The sequence below is a fragment of the Triticum aestivum genome, chromosome 2D (genome assembly GCF_018294505.1).
Source record: "Triticum aestivum cultivar Chinese Spring chromosome 2D, IWGSC CS RefSeq v2.1, whole genome shotgun sequence".
Classification (NCBI taxonomy): domain Eukaryota; kingdom Viridiplantae; phylum Streptophyta; class Magnoliopsida; order Poales; family Poaceae; genus Triticum; species Triticum aestivum.
The window spans coordinates 472,790,247-472,807,488 of record NC_057799.1 but is presented as its reverse complement, the minus strand read 5'-3'; the positions used below and the strand labels follow the sequence as shown (position 1 = coordinate 472,807,488).

At 49.1% G+C, this 17,242-nt stretch overlaps 1 protein-coding gene across 2 annotated transcripts; it reads left to right on the top strand.

The window, feature by feature from the left end:
* The first annotated feature begins 3,929 nt into the window (after positions 1–3,929).
* LOC123049605 (noroxomaritidine/norcraugsodine reductase) lies at positions 3,930–5,201 on the top strand. Of its 2 annotated transcripts, XM_044472506.1 has the most exons (3): positions 3,930–4,108; positions 4,220–4,763; positions 4,857–5,201. In XM_044472506.1, the coding sequence occupies exons 1-3, from the start codon at positions 4,017–4,019 to the stop codon at positions 5,022–5,024; spliced, it is 804 nt and encodes a 267-aa protein (XP_044328441.1). In that variant the 5' UTR covers positions 3,930–4,016; the 3' UTR covers positions 5,025–5,201. The 2 variants fall into 2 exon arrangements, with proteins under 2 accessions (XP_044328441.1, XP_044328440.1); XM_044472505.1 differs by having other exon boundaries at positions 3,936–4,763.
* Positions 5,202–17,242: the final 12,041 nt, after the last annotated feature.

Here is a 17,242-nt window from a genome sequence, read left to right as displayed (position 1 = left end):
CTAAAACGTGTCCGCTTCTTATCCGCGTGGTTCATTTCAGGCCCAAATTTGCGCCGAATTTACGTCCGCGTGGACACGAAAGGGATACGCCGTGCGTCCCCTTGGTGTCGGCCGCAACCCCACATGTCAGTCGGCCAACCACCACCCACAGTCATATTAATCGCAGCCACCTACCACGGACCCACGTGTAAGTGAGTGGAAGCTACAGGATGCTGCCCTTTTTTAATCCACGCGAGCGGGGGGAGTGGGGCTCATCCACTTCCACTTGCTCTACCGGTCCACATCTAGCACCGCATGCTCCCTCGCCGGTGATAGGGAAACCCTACCACCATGGGCTTCCTCGGCGGCAAGGGCAAGGGGAAGCACACCCCCGGTGTCGGCTCGTCCCGTGCGCCTCCTCCGCTGCCGCCTGGACGCGTCATGAGGGAGCGGCTGAACATATCGGTGCACCAAGCGCTGTGGCACTGGCAGTAACGGCAACTGCTGCTCTATCCAGATGTCAACCTGCCTCACGGTTGGCATCTGGATCCGCAGCGCATCCCGGTGCCGACAGTGCCGCGGTCGCAGCGGGCTCATGCCGAGGAGGTACGCAGGCGCCGGGAGCTCATGATCCCGGCGCAGCGCCGACTTCCTGCCTATGCGCCGGACTCTCCCAATTGGGAGGTCTGGTTTTCACTCGAGCACGAAGAGGAACGCCACCACGGCGTCCAGTACCACCACGCCAACCCCTGCCGCCCTCAGAAGTCGAGCCGGAGGAGGAGGAGGAGGCCTATCAGGCCGTGTTGGCAGCGGCCATGCAGAGCTCCATCGAGGAGACCCGACGCAAGGAGGAGGAGGAGGAGGCTGCCTATCAGGCGAGGCTGGCGGAGGCCCTCGCCCCGTCTGCGGCTGGGGACTACGTGATTCCACCGTCGCCGCCGAGGCTCCCCGAGCCCAAGGCCGAGCCGCCACCGATGGTGCCCGTGACGGAGCGATATGTGTGGACCGGTGGGCTGCGCGAGTGGGTCAGCGCGCCAGCTGTCTTGCTCGGCGCGACGCCGACGAAGAAGGCGGCGTATCTCGATCATTACAGGGCCCGTGCACTGGCGGAGGAGCGAGCAGAGGGCGAGCGCCTGATGCAAGCCAAGCGTGAGGCGGGGGAGCGCCATTCCCGCTGGGCACGGGAGGAGGAAGACGCGCGCCATGAGGAGGAGGAGGAGGAGCGACGTGCCCGCGGTGAAGCAGTCCAGCCGGCACAACAGCCGTAGGACGCGGCCCGGGCCTAGGAGTTGGTCGACCTCACTGGCCTCGGGTCGGAAGATGAGGAAGACTAGGGCAACGTGCGCGGAGGCGCAAACTTTTTTAATTATGTGTTATTAATGTTTATGTGGACTTTGGCTGGCGATTGATCGGCTCTAATGTTTAATTATGTTAAGTTTGACCGTGTTTTTTGTATTTATTTTTTAAGTCCGCGCGCAAAAAAATACGTCGGACCAGCATTGGGTGCATGAGCCAACTCAAATGGAAAACAAACACTAATGAACGGCTAACCCAAACGAATAAAAATCAGACAAAACACGCGTTCATATGATTCGGCGGTTGGAATTGTTCTGAAGGCCTGCAAGCAACGTACCAAATGCTTGCAAACCACCGTCATGTTTCTTCTTTTGTCTAAACATATGAGATGGAGATGACTTGTGGTTTTTTGAGATGGAGACGACTTACTGGTTGGCCTTGTTGCATTGCTTCAAAAGGCAAATACATTTTTCTATTTACTCCATTTCCCTATGTGTATACACTTATGGACTTAACAATACTGAACTTTAATTTGAGAGTGGCGTTTTGGCACATGGGAACACACGCTCCTGGTTTTTAAAATGTGTTTTAAACATATTTTGAAATGTCAAAAAATTCCAAAAAAGAAACTTGGCACGTACATCTCGATATTGTACATGCTCCCAAAGTCGTTTTGCAAAAAACCGACAACTTATGTGTCGCGTGTGAAAAAGATAAAATCCGGTGTTAAAAAATGCTTTTCACAAAACATATAATGTCGCACACATATAATATCGGTTTTCTCCGAAACTTGACGTGCACACATATAATATCGATATGTATGCGGCAAATTTTTGTTAGGAAATTTTTCATACTCTAAAATATATTTTTCACGTGTAGGAATGCGCACTCCCGGAAGCACCAACAGATTTCCGAATTTAATACTATTTGACCTGATTCATGTTGTATTTAACCAGATTCTCCACGTCCTAGCAGATACTGCACGGAAAGCTGAAGAGCATTTCTAATGGCAAGGATGATCAAGCAAATCTCTCAGGTCAACTCGATATTCCTAGCTTCCTTTGTTTTTCTTATATGATTATTTCTCTGAATTTATTTATTGTTTGATTTTCTTCTACCTTGCTTGACTGACCCAGTTCCATCCACATGCATGTTCCTTGCTTGTTTAAAACTCCTTTCAATCCTTTATATAAGGTGTATTTGTTTTTTTAATAAAATTCCACATTGCAAAGTGCATTTCTTTTAATTCCTCATAATTCTTTTATTAGCCCTCTAAAAAATAGGAAAATATCTCTTTTTTGATTGTCTGTATCTTTCCTTATACCAAAAGAAGGAAAGCATATATCTCTTGATTGCATGTATCTCTTAGGACTAATTGATTTACTTGACACTAACCAAAAGAATTTTTAAGGTTATTTCGTCCTAACTTCTATACAATTATGTGCCTTGATCACCGTGCCAAAAATAATACACCTTATATGAAGAAATGAAGGGAGTAAAATATTTATTTCCTTTAACTAAGTTAGAGCTTTGAAACTAAATTTAAACGCCAGTTAAAATGCATGCATGCATGTTCTTTTCTTGTTAAAAATTAACAATTATTCGAAATTGGTCACAATCTAGCTACGGATGCCATACAATTTTTTTTTGATGAGGGTGTTTTACAAACATGAAATTGTTCATAACATTTGGAAGAATATATCATAAAGAACGGTGCAACTGAATTTTTCCCTCTAGAAATAAGGTCAAATCTATTTACAAAACGACTGATCAAATTAACATAAGAAACGTGTCCTGAACATGACTAGAGTTAACATAAGAAACTCTGATTGTATGTACGTTTATAGGTGTAGTATTTTAATACCATGTCCTTGTATGTGTTTTGAAAACGAAATCAAAATGGATATCACAATAGCAGCTGTGGACATTATTCGGGAAAAAAAGGTATATGCATCAGACAATGGCAATGTGCAAGACAACAACGGTTATGAATATGAAGAAGTGTTTTTTTTTCAGATTTATGTCGCACAGTCCATATTGAAGTTTTCTCGCCTGAAAGTTGGAATTTTATTAGCTTGGGCTAAGCTTGCAAGTTATTAATCTGAAGTCTCAGCCAACCGAATTCAAGTACAATCACGGAGTATCCAAACTGTGTTGTAGTATTAAATGAAATCGTTACGATTGAATCTCAGAGACGACAAATCTACCCTTAATAGAGAACTACCAACATGTCTTTTGAGCCAAAAACTGACTGTTTCATACAAATCACTGAATCAACTAATACAACACATATTATATTGTGTAGTAGGATGTACAGCAAAAAATCTCTTGTTTTATATACTGTATGCTTTTCCATGGACAATGGCCAATGGACAGCAGCATGAAATTGCATGCCGGCCGGCGATCATCGCTTCGAACAAACCAACAGTTTGTTGGCTGGACGGCCAGCTTGTAGTGGCCGGCCGTCTTGTAGTGCTGCGTATCCCTGCGTATCCGGCCGTCAGAGATCTCGAGCAGGCAAACAGCTGGGTCTTAGTTAATTATCTGCGACGACTTCTGCACCTCCTATCCGTCATCCATCACGTACACGCTAGCTAAGTACTATGCTATAAGTATAAGCTAGCACGGGGATGTCTCTCAATTCGTATCAGTAGCAGCTGTCAACATAGTTACACGTAGACACGCACACACACGTGGAGCTAGATATCGGTCGATCACCAGTAGGCCGGAGAGGAGAATTCATGGCCGCCACCGCCGCATGCCGGAGCATGGAGGGGAGATGGAGTCTTGCCGGCTCCACGGCGCTCGTTACCGGCGGCAGCAAAGGGATCGGGTACGTACTTTACTCTGAGCTATTAGTACCATCTATGCTATTACATGGGTGTTTATACGTTACAGAATTAACGCGCTATACGTACTTGCATGGTGCGGTATGGATCAACAGGCATGCGATCGTGGAGGAGCTGGCGATGCTCGGGGCTCGGGTGCACACGTGCTCCCGGAACGCGGCGGAGCTGGAGGAGTGCCGGCGGCGGTGGGAGGACAAGAACCTCCGGGTCACCGTCTCCGTCTGCGACGTGTCCGTGCGCGCCGAGAGGGAGAAGCTCATGGACACGCTGAGGCAGACCCTGGGCGGGAAGCTGGACATCCTGGTGAACAACGCGGGGCAGTCCATGGTGAAGGCGGCGACGGAGTGCACCGGCGAGGACTACGCGCTGGTGATGGCCACCAACATCGAGTCGTGCTTCCACCTCGCGCAGCTGGCGCACCCGCTCCTCCTCCGCTCGGCGGGTGGTGGGGCAAGCAGCGTCGTCCACATCTCCTCCATCGCCGGCTTCGTCGGCTTCCCGGGCCTCGCCGTCTACTCGATGACTAAGGGGGCGATGAACCAGCTCACCCGGAGCCTTGCCGCCGAGTGGGCCGGCGACGGCATACGCGTGAACTGCGTCGCGCCGGGCGGCATCAACACTGACATCGCCAAAGACATGGTATCTGATCCCTTTATGTAACTGTGATCTTCTTGGAGAAACTTCTTAATAACGGCTAACTTCGATTTCGTTTTTGTGATGTGGGTCGAGCAGATAACGAGGGACCCGGAGATTGTGAAGAGCCAGGCCACGCAGCTGCCGATGCAGCGGCTGGGCGAGACGGAGGAGGTGGCATCGGTGGTGGCCTTCCTCTGCATGCCAGCGGCGTCCTACATCACCGGCCAAGTCATCTGCGTCGACGGCGGACGCACCATAGCATAAAATCGCGCCGAACGTCCTATACCGATAAGAAGTCACACATCGTTCAAAGCTCTTGGACGGATAAAAAGATTGCACAGCTATGTGTCATTCTCATTCTCATAACCATATGTGTCATAGAAAAGACATAACCATATGTGTCATTCTCATTCATGAATCATCAATGATGTGAATTTGTCTGCCGCTCCTCTCCCATCTGTTTTTTAGCACATCCTCCGAGCGGGCTGTCTTCGTTTTCTTTTTCTTTTGAGCGGGACATTCGGTTTTTTGTTATTTCTGTTTGGCTGCCCTAGTGCGCTTTCTTGTTTTTTGGTTGGGCACTTGGGCTGGACCTGGCCTAGTGGCTTTTCGTATTATGCGGCAGGACGCTTGAGGAGAACTATTGTCGGTGTCAAAACCGGCGGATCTCGGGTAGAGGGTCCCGAACTGTGCGTCTAAGGCGGATGGTAACAGGAGGCGGGTGACACGATGTTTACCCAGGTTCGGGCCCTCTCGATGAAGGTAATACCCTACTTCCTGCTTGATTGATCTTGATGATATGAGTATTACAAGAGTTGATCTACCACGAGATCGTAGAGGCTAAACCCTAGAAGCTAGCCTATGGTATGATTGTTGTTGTCCTACGGACTAAAATCCTCCGGTTTATATAGACACCGGAGGGGGCTAGGGTTACACAGAGTCGGTTACAAGGGAGGAGATCTACATATCCGTACTGCCAAGCTTGCCTTTCACGCCAAGGAGAGTCCCATCCGGGCACGGGACGAAGTCTTCAATCTTGTATCTTTATAGTCCAACAGTCCGGCTGTCCGAGGACCCCCTAATCCAGGGCTCCCTCAGTAGCCCCTGAACCAGGCTTCAATGACGATGAGTCCGTGCGCAGATTGTCTTCGGCATTGCAAGGCGGGTTCCTCCTCCGAATACTCCATAGAAGATTTTGAACACAAGGATAGTGTCCGGCTCTGCAAAACAAATTCCACATACCGCCGTAGAGAGAATAATATTTCCACAAATCTAATCTGCTGACGCATTTTGCAGCATGACATCACACCATGGCCCGGTCATTATGCGAACCGTTTTTCACAACCAGCCACTGCACATATTGCGAGGCGGTTTCCTTGGCACGTCTTGTTGAAGCAGAGATCGTGTCCCCTTATCACGGGATTCTCATCAATACGGTTATGGGCAACCCAACCGTGCCATCAATTACGGCGCTTGGGGAATAAGCGAGTTTACCAGGTAGGTGGGGAGGCGCATAGCTTCTTCTGCCCTTATAAAGGGACAAGGATTCACCCTTTTCACCCACGCCTTCTTCCTCCCTTCTCATCCATTCTTGCACACTCGAGCTCCAGCGCCCAAGTTCGCGTTTTTCTCCTCAAACCACTCCAAGCATGTCCGGAGCGGGAGGCAAGTGGATGGTCTCCTCCGTTACGGAGGAGAACATCACAAAGCTACGGGGAGCCGGATATCTGGCCGCGGATATCGCGCACCGGCTGCCAGATGCGGGGCAGATCATCCCTACTCCAGAACCCCATGAGAGGGTGGTTTTCCTTACCCACTTCGTCCGCGGACCGGGATTTTCCCCTCCACCCGTTTGTCCGTGGGCTCATGTTCTACTACGGGCTGGACTTTCACGATCTGGCCCCCAATTTCATCCTCAACATCTTGGCGTTTATCGTCGTGTGCGAGGCCTTCCTCCGCATCAAGCCCTACTTCGGCCTGTGGCTGAAGACCTTCAATGTTAAACCGAAGGTGGTGGTCGGCTAGCAAGCGGAGTGCGGAGGCGCCATGGTGGGCAAAATGCCCAACGTCACCTGGCTCGAAGGCTCCTTTGTGTAGACCATAAAGGGGTGGCAATCGGGGTGGTTCTACATCACCGAGCCGCGCGACACCAACTGGGTGGCGGCCCCCAAATTTCGATCCGGAATCCCCATGCGGCTTGCCTCCTGGAAAGAGAAGGGCCTGTCTTGGGGTTCCCCGGTAGAGCTGACCGGACTCCAGACATGCATCAAAAACATGATGAGCAAGAAAATCAAGCTCGTCAACGTGGTCCAAGTCATGCTCTTCCGCCGGATCCTCCCGTGTCAAAGACAGGCATTCAATTTGTGGGAGTTCGACCCGGCTGAGCACCAGACGCTGCGAGTGCTCTTCGACACGACGCACAAGGACGTCTGGAAGGTGTTGTTTAAGGGCGCCGAGGTACCTCCTCCCCTTACCGAGGACCGCGGACTCAACGCAAAGTGCCCTGCTAATCCGGTAAGTCTTTTATATCTTATAAGATGTCCATTTCCCCAGTATAACCATGCGCGGAATCTAAGCCTCCACGCCGTTTAACACGACTGGGTAGCGACAGCGGAGCGGATCGATTGTCCGGCTCCCCTGCCCGAAGATCCAGCAGATGCTCTCCTAACGGAGATGCTGGTTCCGGAACTTATGAGGTGCCGGAGAAGAAGGCCAAGAAGAAGGCCATAGGGACCAGGAAGGGTCTCCGGCGCAAGGCTATATCGGACTCATCGTCCGAAAGCACCGAGGCGCACTCCTCCCATGAAAACGAGGAGGACGGAGAGGAAAGTCCCCCCCCCCAGCCGGGGGAGACAAGAAAAGGAAGGCCGCCCCGTCCGGGGCGGCCGAAGGGTCCAAGAAGGGAAGAACCCTCCTTCCAGACAACTCCACCACCGCCGCCTTCAGCGAAGAGGAGTGGTTGCCCAGGGACAAGCCCCTGGCGAAGCCGTAAGTATCCGAATACCATAATAGTTTTGGTATGTTTCATTTTGTTGCTCCTTATCATGCCGCACATGATCATGGAGTCCCTCCAAGGCCCATATTGACGTATCCTCTTCGGATGGGTCTTTGGAGCCGTTGGCAATGAACAGCGATTCACTCCCGACCGCCACCTCCCCCAGCCCTACGGACGACGCCGAGGTGTCGTCTCGAAGGGTGGTAGCTCAAGGGGAGATAGTCTTGGAGGCGCCCCAAGGCGACATCCCGGACACTGGGCGCATGAGGAACAAGACTCCCAAGGGCTCCAATGGCGGGGGCAACAAGTTTGGCCCCCAGCCGAATACTGTGCCGGAACCTCCAGTGGTTCCGGACTCCGTCGGGCGACCCCTCGCTAAGGGGGGCGAGCCGTCTGTGCCGATGACCTCTGTCCATCCAGAGGCATCGGACAACTTGCTGGAAGCACTTCGCGACGCTTCCATTGATGAAGAGCACCGTACTATCATGAGTGCCGTGGTCAAGAAGGTTCAGTCCGCCAAAAGCGGACTGACTGAAGCCTGTGCCAGCCTCCTAACAGGCTTTGAGGTAAGTAATCAAATTATAAGAAAATATTATGTCATAGACAGTAGCCCCTGATGCTCTGTTTGGCGTTCGCGAAGAAAAGCCGAATAGAGGATCAAATAATAATCGCAGGAGTCTAATCATAATATGTCTATGTGCATATGCAGGCTTCACTGCTGGCCGCTGCCGCACGTACTGCGGAGGAGCGGTCCAAGGAAGAGCTCGGCCTTACCAAGAGGCAGCTCGAAGAGAACAAAGGTAAGTGATACCCCGTCTGCCCCTCGCCTCGAAAGCGCACAACATGCCAAGGCCGAAGCCAAAAAGGCCCTCCAGGAAATTGAGGCGGTTAAGAAGATAGCGGCGGGTAAGGCCTTCATTATGCAAAGCAAGCATGTGAAAGAAAATTTCCTTTTACTTACCCGAGTTCGGAGCTCTCCAGGAGCGTTCGCCGATCTACCCCGCAGTGTGTCAGATGCCGCGGAGTTCTACCGAGCCGAGGAAGGGAGCTCAACGGAGAAGTTGTTCTGGTCTCAGTATACTGGGACCAAACACCCCATGCCCTTGAGCGACCAGCTGAAGCAACTGGTCGAGCTCCACAAGGCGGCCGAACAGGCCATGAAGGGTCTTATAGTTTGGATGTGGCCTGGCGATCCCCTGCCTGATAGCTACTTCGGCCTGGTGAGGTGGCTTGTGAATGCCTGCCCACGGCTTGAAGTCATAAAGCGGTCCGTCTGCATCGAGGGTGCGCGCAGGGCTTTTTCCCGGGCAAAGGTGCACTGGGCGAAGCTGGACGCCGCGAAGCTGGTGAAGGAGGGGCCGCCGGAAGGCAAGGAGCATCGCCACCCCGAAATGTATTATAACAGTGTCCTGAAGGGTTCTCGCCTTGTGGCGGAGGAATGTGCTAAGGATGTAATATTTGAATGAATGTACTCATGTGATCCTGTAATACGAAACGAGTTCATTTGCGCTATGCAACGCTTGTGAATTTAAAATATTACCTTCTGTGCGGCCGTTTATAAAATCTGAGAGTTGGCCAGTCGTCGGCTTCTACCCCCATGTAACTAGTACTGAGGTGTTCGGGATAAACCTGAGCACTCTTTATCCCAATTTTGGGTCCTTCGAGGGAGGTGTTCAGCACAACGAACCAGGCAATCGGACTATAAGGCTTTATCACTCTCACTTAGCCATAGAAGTCTACAATTTTAAATTTTGGCGAAGCCCCTAGTATTCGGAAGGCCGAATTTGGGGCGCTATATACGCCTAAGTCGGGCAAGGCCGACTCCTCGCCCAAAGCTGAAAAAGTCTTTAAGGACTTGAGACCTCTCGAACAGCGACCAGCTCTCGCCTTATCATGCCAGTCAGTTTTCGGCTTTCTCTACTGAGGTGCTCGTCCGGAAGAACCGGGACACAATCGCAGTAGTTCTCCCAGCGCTACCTTAGCCGATATTGCGGAACGTAAGGTACCAAAACATGGGAGCCGGGCAAACCCAACTATTGACCCAAGACATGATTCGGAGCTGATGCATATAATGCTATAAGTTCGGGGTGCCGCACTGTCGAAAGTGTTCGGACTTCTCACGCCGTATTATGGGGTATACTGAAGCTCCTGGCGTACTGGTCGTACCAGAATGTACGGGTACAATTTGTCATAAATAAACAGACAAGAAAAAAGGAAAGGGTAATGCAATAATAGACTAATGCTATGCATTGTTATTTAAATAATACGTCGAAGCGTACTCATACAAGTAGTGCAATAAGCAAAAAATAGGACTATTTGACATGTCCTATCCAAGGGCAAGTTGCGTATGGGTATTTAAAATGGTTGCTTCGATTGTTATCAGAGACCACCTGGGGATGCCCTTGTACGTCTTAGCTTCTTGCCTCCTTGGTTGTTCCTTCCCGTAATGTGTCCAGCAATCAGACTGCCGAAAAGGGCTTTCAGAGAGTAAGGTCCTGAAAGAGAGAAAATGATAAAGGTATACAGCCCCTGGGGCGGTTGAGCCGCATTGTGGGACGTGCCCTGGTCGTGCCCCCGCCTATGCCCATGGTATTTTTAGTGCGTAATTATGTACGCGCGGCACATATTTCGTTGCTTGACTGGGACTAGGACGGGGGCCGAATTGCTAGGCGAGCTCTGAACGTGCCAGGCGATCCTGTTGCAGGTTACTCCGGACTCGCTTGAAGGTGTCCGGGGGCTTTATCGCCGAATTGACGGTTTGCCTTAAAATGCTGCTTTGTGCTTCTGCTGCGAGGGCCGCAGTGTGTTCCTCCGTGCGAAGCGAGCGTTCTGTGTTGCCATTGACTGTTATAACCCCGCGAGGTCCTGGCATTTTGAGCTTGAGGTATGCATAATGCGGTACCGCATTGAATCTGGCAAATGCGGTTCGCCCAAGCAGTGCGTGATAGCCACTGCGAAACGGGACGATATCGAAGATTAACTCCTCGCTTCGGAAGTTGTCCGGAGATCCGAAGACCACTTCCAGTGTGATTGAGCCCGTGCAATGGGCCTCTACACCTGGGATGACACCTTTAAAGGTGGTTTTAGTGGGTTTGATCCTCGAGGGGTCTATACCCATTTTGCGCACTGTATCCTGATAGAGCAGGTTCAGGCTGCTGCCGCCGTCCATAAGGACTCGAGTGAGGTGAAATCCGTCGATGATGGGGTCAAGGACCAATGCGGCAGATCCGCCATGACGGATACTAGTGGGGTGGTCCCTGCGATCGAAGGTGATCGGACAAGAGGACCATGGGTTGAACTTTGGGGCGACTGGCTCCATCGCATAGACGTCCCTTAGTGCACGCTTCCGTTCCCTCTTGGGAATGTGGGTTGCGTATATCATGTTCACCGTTTTCACTTGTGGAGGGAACCTCTTCTGTCCTCCTGTGTTCGGCGGCCGAGGATCTTCCTCGTCGTCGCTATGCAGCCCCTTGTCCTTGTTTTCGGCGTTCAACTTGCCGGCATGCTTGAACACCCAGCATTCTCTGTTGGTGTGATTGGCTGGCTTATCAAGGGTGCCGTGAATTTGACACGAGCGATCGAGTATGCGGTCCAAACTGGACGGGCCCGGATTACTTCTTTTGAACGACTTTTTCCGCTGACCGGATTTAGAGCCACTGAATCCGGCATTGACTGCCGTGTCTTTGGCGTTGTCGCCATTGTTGCGGCGCTTGTGTCTGTTACGACGTGGTCTGCCGTTAGTATCCTTTGTATCTGAAGTGCCATGACTTCTTGATGTATTGTTGCTGCGAGCCAGCCAGCTGTCTTCGCCCGCGCAAAAGTGCGTCATGAGCATCGTGAGGGCTGCCATAGACTTCGGCTTCTCCTGGCCGAGGTGCCGGGCGAGCCACTCGTCACGGATGTTATGCTTAAATGCTGCTAAGGCCTCTGCATCCGGACAGTCGACAATTTGGTTTTTCTTAGTTAAGAACCGGGTCCAGAATTGCCTGGCCGATTCCCCTGGCTGCTGAGTTATATGGCTCAAGTCATCAGCATCCGGTGGTCGCACATAAGTTCCCTGGAAGTTGTCAAGGAATGCATCTTCCAAATCCTCCCAACTGCCAATGGAGTCTGCAGGCAAGCTATTCAGCCAATGCCGAGCTGGTCCTTTGAGTTTTAGTGGGAGGTACTTGATGGCATGTAGATCATCACCGCGAGCCATGTGGATGTGGAGGAGGAAATCCTCGATCCATACCGCGGGATCTGTTGTACCATCATATGATTCAATGTTTACGGGTTTAAAACCCTCTGGGAATTCGTGATCCATTACTTCATCAGTGAAGCATAAGGGGTGTGCGGCGCCTCTGTGCCGGGCTATATCACGACGCAGTTCATACGAGTCTTGTCTGCTGTGTTCGGCCCGGCCGGATTTGCTTTTAGTGTATCCGGCGTGACGATCATCGTCACGTGTTGGGGCGCGACCCCGTGATCCGTAGATCGACCTTGCATGTTTTGTTTTGTTTTCCAATACGTCTCGCAGGTCCCGCGTGTTGCCCCGGGCCTTGGTATTTTTGTTTGAATGGCGGCGGGGTGCGGGCTGGACTTCGGGCTGATATGCCTCTCTGTCTCGGCCACGAGGTGGCCGATCAGCCGCATCATACGCTGGTGATGTAGGTTTCAATGCTTCCTCCTCGAGTTGAGGTAGCAACTTGCGCTTTGGGTAACTCTTGGTTGGGCGCTCGAGTTCGTATTCCTCAGCTGCCAGGACTTCAGTCCATCTATCCGCTAGCAGATCTTGATCAGCTCGAAGCTGTTGTTGCTTTTTCTTCAGGCTGTTTGCTATGGCTATAAGCCGGCGCTTGAAGCGTTCCTGCTCGACGGGATCCTCAGGCACGATAAATTCTTCGTCGCCAAGGCTCACCTCGTCTTCGGAGAGAGGCATGTAATTGTTATCCTCTGATTCTCCGTTTGCTGCCTGCTCCGGAGGGTTAGCTTGTTCATCCTTCCGCTCGAGGTCTGGCTGGAGGGGATTATCGTCGTCTTCGGCACTATCTGGAGCGTTATTGTCTCTTGTGCCGGTATCGCTGCTTTTGCTGTGGCGAGACTTAGAGCGGCGCCGCTGACGTCGGTGCTTGGATTGCTTCTTGGAGGGATTATCCTCCGTTGTCTTATCGCCATCCCCCTCTTTGGGGGTGTCCATCATGTATATGTCATACGATGAGGTGGCAGTCCAGCGCCCTGTGGGCGGTGGTTCTTGTTCGTCTCCTGCATCGTCGTCCATACCGTCGATGTCTTCGGAGCCAAAGTCGAGCATGTCGGTTAAGTCGTCGACAGTAGCTACTAAGTGGGTGGTGGGTGGGGAGCGAATTTCTTCGTCGTCCGCATCCCATTCTAGCCGGACATAGTTCGGCCAAGGGTCTTCTGACAGGGAGAGAGACTTCAACGAGTTTAGTACGTCGTCAAAAGGCGAGTGCTGAAAGATATCCGCGGAGGTAAACTCCATGATTGGTGCCCAATCGGATTTGATGGGCACAGACGCAGGCGGCTCGGAGTCCGTGGCCGGGGACGAATCCAACGGTTCGGCAACACGGGTCTCGTAGGAGGTGAAGTCAGTATTCGGCCCTATCGCCACTGAGTGTGCGGCCTCCGTGGCGGGGTCCATCCACCCGTCCTCAGATGGCGCAATTTGTTCCGGATTGAGGGTCGGAGTGGTTGCAGGTGTGATCTCCCGAACACTGTCCGACGGCAGAGCTAAATCATGCTCGTCGTCATTGTGCGGCGCACCTGACATGGGCTCGAATCCGTCGAAGATCAAGTCTCCGCGGATGTCGGCAGTATAGTTCAAGTTTCCAAACCTGAACTGATGGCCAGGGGCGTAGCTATCGATCTGCTCGAGATGGCCAAGCGAGTTGGCCCGTAGTACGAAGCCGCCGAATACGAAGATCTGTCCGGGGAGGAAAACCTCACCCTGGATCGCATCGTTGCCGATGATCGAAGGAGCCATCTAGCCTTATGGTGACGGCACAGTGGAACTCTCAATGAAAGCACCAATGTCGGTGTCAAAACCGGCGGATCTCGGGTAGGGGGTCCCGAACTGTGCGTCTAAGGCGGATGGTAACAGGAGGCGGGTGACACAATGTTTACCCAGGTTCGGGCCCTCTCGATGAAGGTAATACCCTACTTCCTGCTTGATTGATCTTGATGATATGAGTATTACAAGAGTTGATCTACCACGAGATCGTAGAGGCTAAACCCTAGAAGCTAGCCTATGTTATGATTGTTGTTGTCCTACGGACTAAAACTCTCCGGTTTATATAGACACCGGAGGGGGCTAGGGTTACACAGAGTCGGTTACAAGGGAGGAGATCTACATATCCGTACTACCAAGTTTGCCTTCCACGCCAAGGAGAGTCCCATCCGGACACGGGATGAAGTCTTCAATCTTGTATCTTCATAGTCCAACAGTCCGGCCAAAGGATATAGTCCGGCTGTCCGAGGACCCCCTAATCCAGGACTCCCTCAACTACTAGTTGCTGTTTGGCGACGTACAACTAGGTGAAAACTTGCAGAAAAAAATTCTTGAAGCAACAATTGACACCCCAAACTAATTAAACATATGTTGTTGATTTCCTGTTGCTCCATTTCGCCATAATGCAATGGCAAAATGTTATTGCTAGTATAGTAATAGAGCTATGTTGATTTCCTGTTGTCCTGTTTCACCATAAACCATGTGATTTTCTATTTTAAAAATTGCTCACATATATTAAAATTGTTTGCCAAATATGAAATAATGTTCATGAATTCAAAAAAATTCACAGATTTTCAAAATCACAAGTTGTTAAAATTGTACGTGAACTCAAAAAAAATCACAAATTTAGAAAAATCACAAGTTGTCAAACATGTTCGCCGATTTTTTTAAAGCGTTCATCATTTTTTTTTAAATAAAATAAAAAGGGAAAATAAGAAAATTGAAATCCTCCGTCAATTGCACTCATGTTGGGGGGCACTGCAGTTGCAGTCAAGGTTGCAACATTTGCGGTCCCGTCGGTGGCCCGTGCAGTTACAATTGGTTGCAACACTTGCAGTTGCAACTCTAATGTTGAACATACAACTGCTAATGACAACTCCTCACTCAATCCTAGTTGTGTCGCTTTGTCCCCCTTGTAGTTGTAGGTGAATTACAACGCTCGTAGTTGTTGCATGTTTAGTACATCGGCTACACAGAAGGCCACAAGCAGACCGTAGGATAACAAACAACTAGAAAAAGAAAAAAATAGCCATGACTGATCGCTTTGCTAGTAAAATCCATTCGCTGGGACGCACAAATCAAGGCGCACTTGATCTGACGGTTAATGAGGTGAATGGGACTATATGATCAATCTAACTCCCCGCACCCCTAGAAAAAGACCAAAATAGCCACGATTGGTCGTTTTGCTGGGAAAAATCGTTCGCTGGGATGCACAAATCATGAGGCACTTGATCCAACGGTTGATGAGGTGAATGGGACTCTGTATAATCAATCTAACTCCCCGCACCCCTAGAAAAAGACGAAAATAGCCACGACTAATCGCTTTGCTGTGAAAATTTGTTCGTTGGGATGCACAAATCACGACGCACTTGATCCGACAGTGGATGAGGTGAATGGGACTTTGTATAATCAATCTAACCCCCCCTCCCCCTAAACAAGATGAAAATAGCCACGACTGATCGCTTTGTTGGGAACATTCATTCACTGGGATGCACAAATCACGACGCACTTAATCTGACGGTTGATGAGGTGAGTGGGAATCTATATAATCAATCTACCCCCCCCCCCCCACACACACACATCTAGGGGAAGATAGCATTTTCCGTAGACCTTCCCTTAAACCTAGTGGCAAAAAACTCCCTCTCCCGTGTGAAGTTTCACATACACTTTTGAATATGAAATTCATATCAAACTTTATAAATGATGGTTTTGAAATGATATTCATTTATGTGTATCAAAAATAAAATTATTTTTGGACCACGATTTCGCTCGGAAGTTCGGGGAGAGGGGAGCCAGATCGAACAATATGTTCGATCTAGGAGAGGGGAGCTCCCGAACAATTCCGTTCGGTAAGATCTCTCCCCCCCCCCCCCCCCCCCCCCCCCGCCCTCAAACGACCTGCTCCCTCCCCTCTAGCAGGCCAGCCCAAAAACATGATTGCCTTCAAGAATTAAATAAACAAAAAGAATTACAATATTCTAGGCCCAAAATTGCTTTTGTCCCAACAAATAGAGATAACATAAAAAAGCCTAAAAAATTCACTGGACCAAGAAAAAACCCTCCCTGGAACAAAAAGTTGCCATGCTCTAATGAACAAAACTACCATATAATCATGAAAAAGGTATATTATAGAAATTTACATGATTTTCCATGATGTTCAAACACACTTAGATAAATTGAGTGTGGAAAGTTTGCCATGATATAATGAAGAAACAAAAAAGCACAAAAAAAGGACATATAAAATAGAACAAAAAAGATTTCTACAAAAATTACCACCAGGCATGTATAAAATAATTCTGAGCAATGACATGTCAATGGATAAAAAATTCTTAACTTTGCCATCTTTCAATACACATGTAAAAACGCAAAAAAACTTGCCATGGCAAACTAAACTAAAATTTACCATGGGAATAAAAATATTTTTGCCATGGAAAAAATGAGTAAATTTTGCCACGGGAAAAATGGATTAAATGTTGCCATGGAAAATAAATTAAAAATTGCCATGGGAACGCAAGTATATTTACCATGCCACATAGTAAAATTTGCTATGTTTCGGAAAATGTAAATTTGCCATATTTAAATAAAAATTGCCATGCTTTTTACAATAAATTTTCTATGGCAAAAAATAAAGTAGAATTTGCCATGTCATTAAAAGTAAGCCATGGCAAAAATGATTAAATTTCGCCATGGCAAAAATGGGAGTAACTTTGCCATGGAAATAAATTAAAAATTGACATGGCTACACAAGTATACTTGTCATGCTACATATTAAAATTTGTCGTGTTCTGGAATGTAAAATTTCCATCATATCCAAAGTAAAATTGCCATGATTTATACAATAAAATTGCCATGTACAAAAATAAAGTAAAAATTTGTCATGTCATTAAAAGTAAAGTTTCCATGGCAAGAAAAACGTAGAAAAATCCAACTTTTGGCTCTAAATAAAGTATTTTTGCCATGCCCCGTGAACTACAATTGCCATGCCCCATTAATACATTTGTTAAAAACATCTTAAGTTTGCCATGTTTTTTTGAACATGTTAAGTTACCATGTTTTTGAACATCTATAAGTTTGCCATGTTTTTTAAACATGGCAAAGTTGCCATGTTTTTATATAAAAAAAAGTGCCATGGCGAATCACATAAATGTTGTCATATAGAGAAAAAAATGTCGTTGTTTGTGAACAAGGACAGAGATGAAAATTGCCATGAACTTTGCAAAATTTCTTTCTTGTAGACAATGTCAAACTACTTTTGTTATG

What these genes read in the sequence shown, in the direction of transcription:
- LOC123049605 (XM_044472505.1), top strand. Translation starts at nt 4,017, where the DNA reads ATGGCCGCCACCGCCGCATGCCGGAGCATGGAGGGGAGATGGAGTCTT. An exon ending in CTGACATCGCCAAAGACATG is followed by an intron (nt 4,764 to 4,856) that starts GTATCTGATCCC and finishes TGGGTCGAGCAG; the next exon opens with ATAACGAGGGACCCGGAGAT.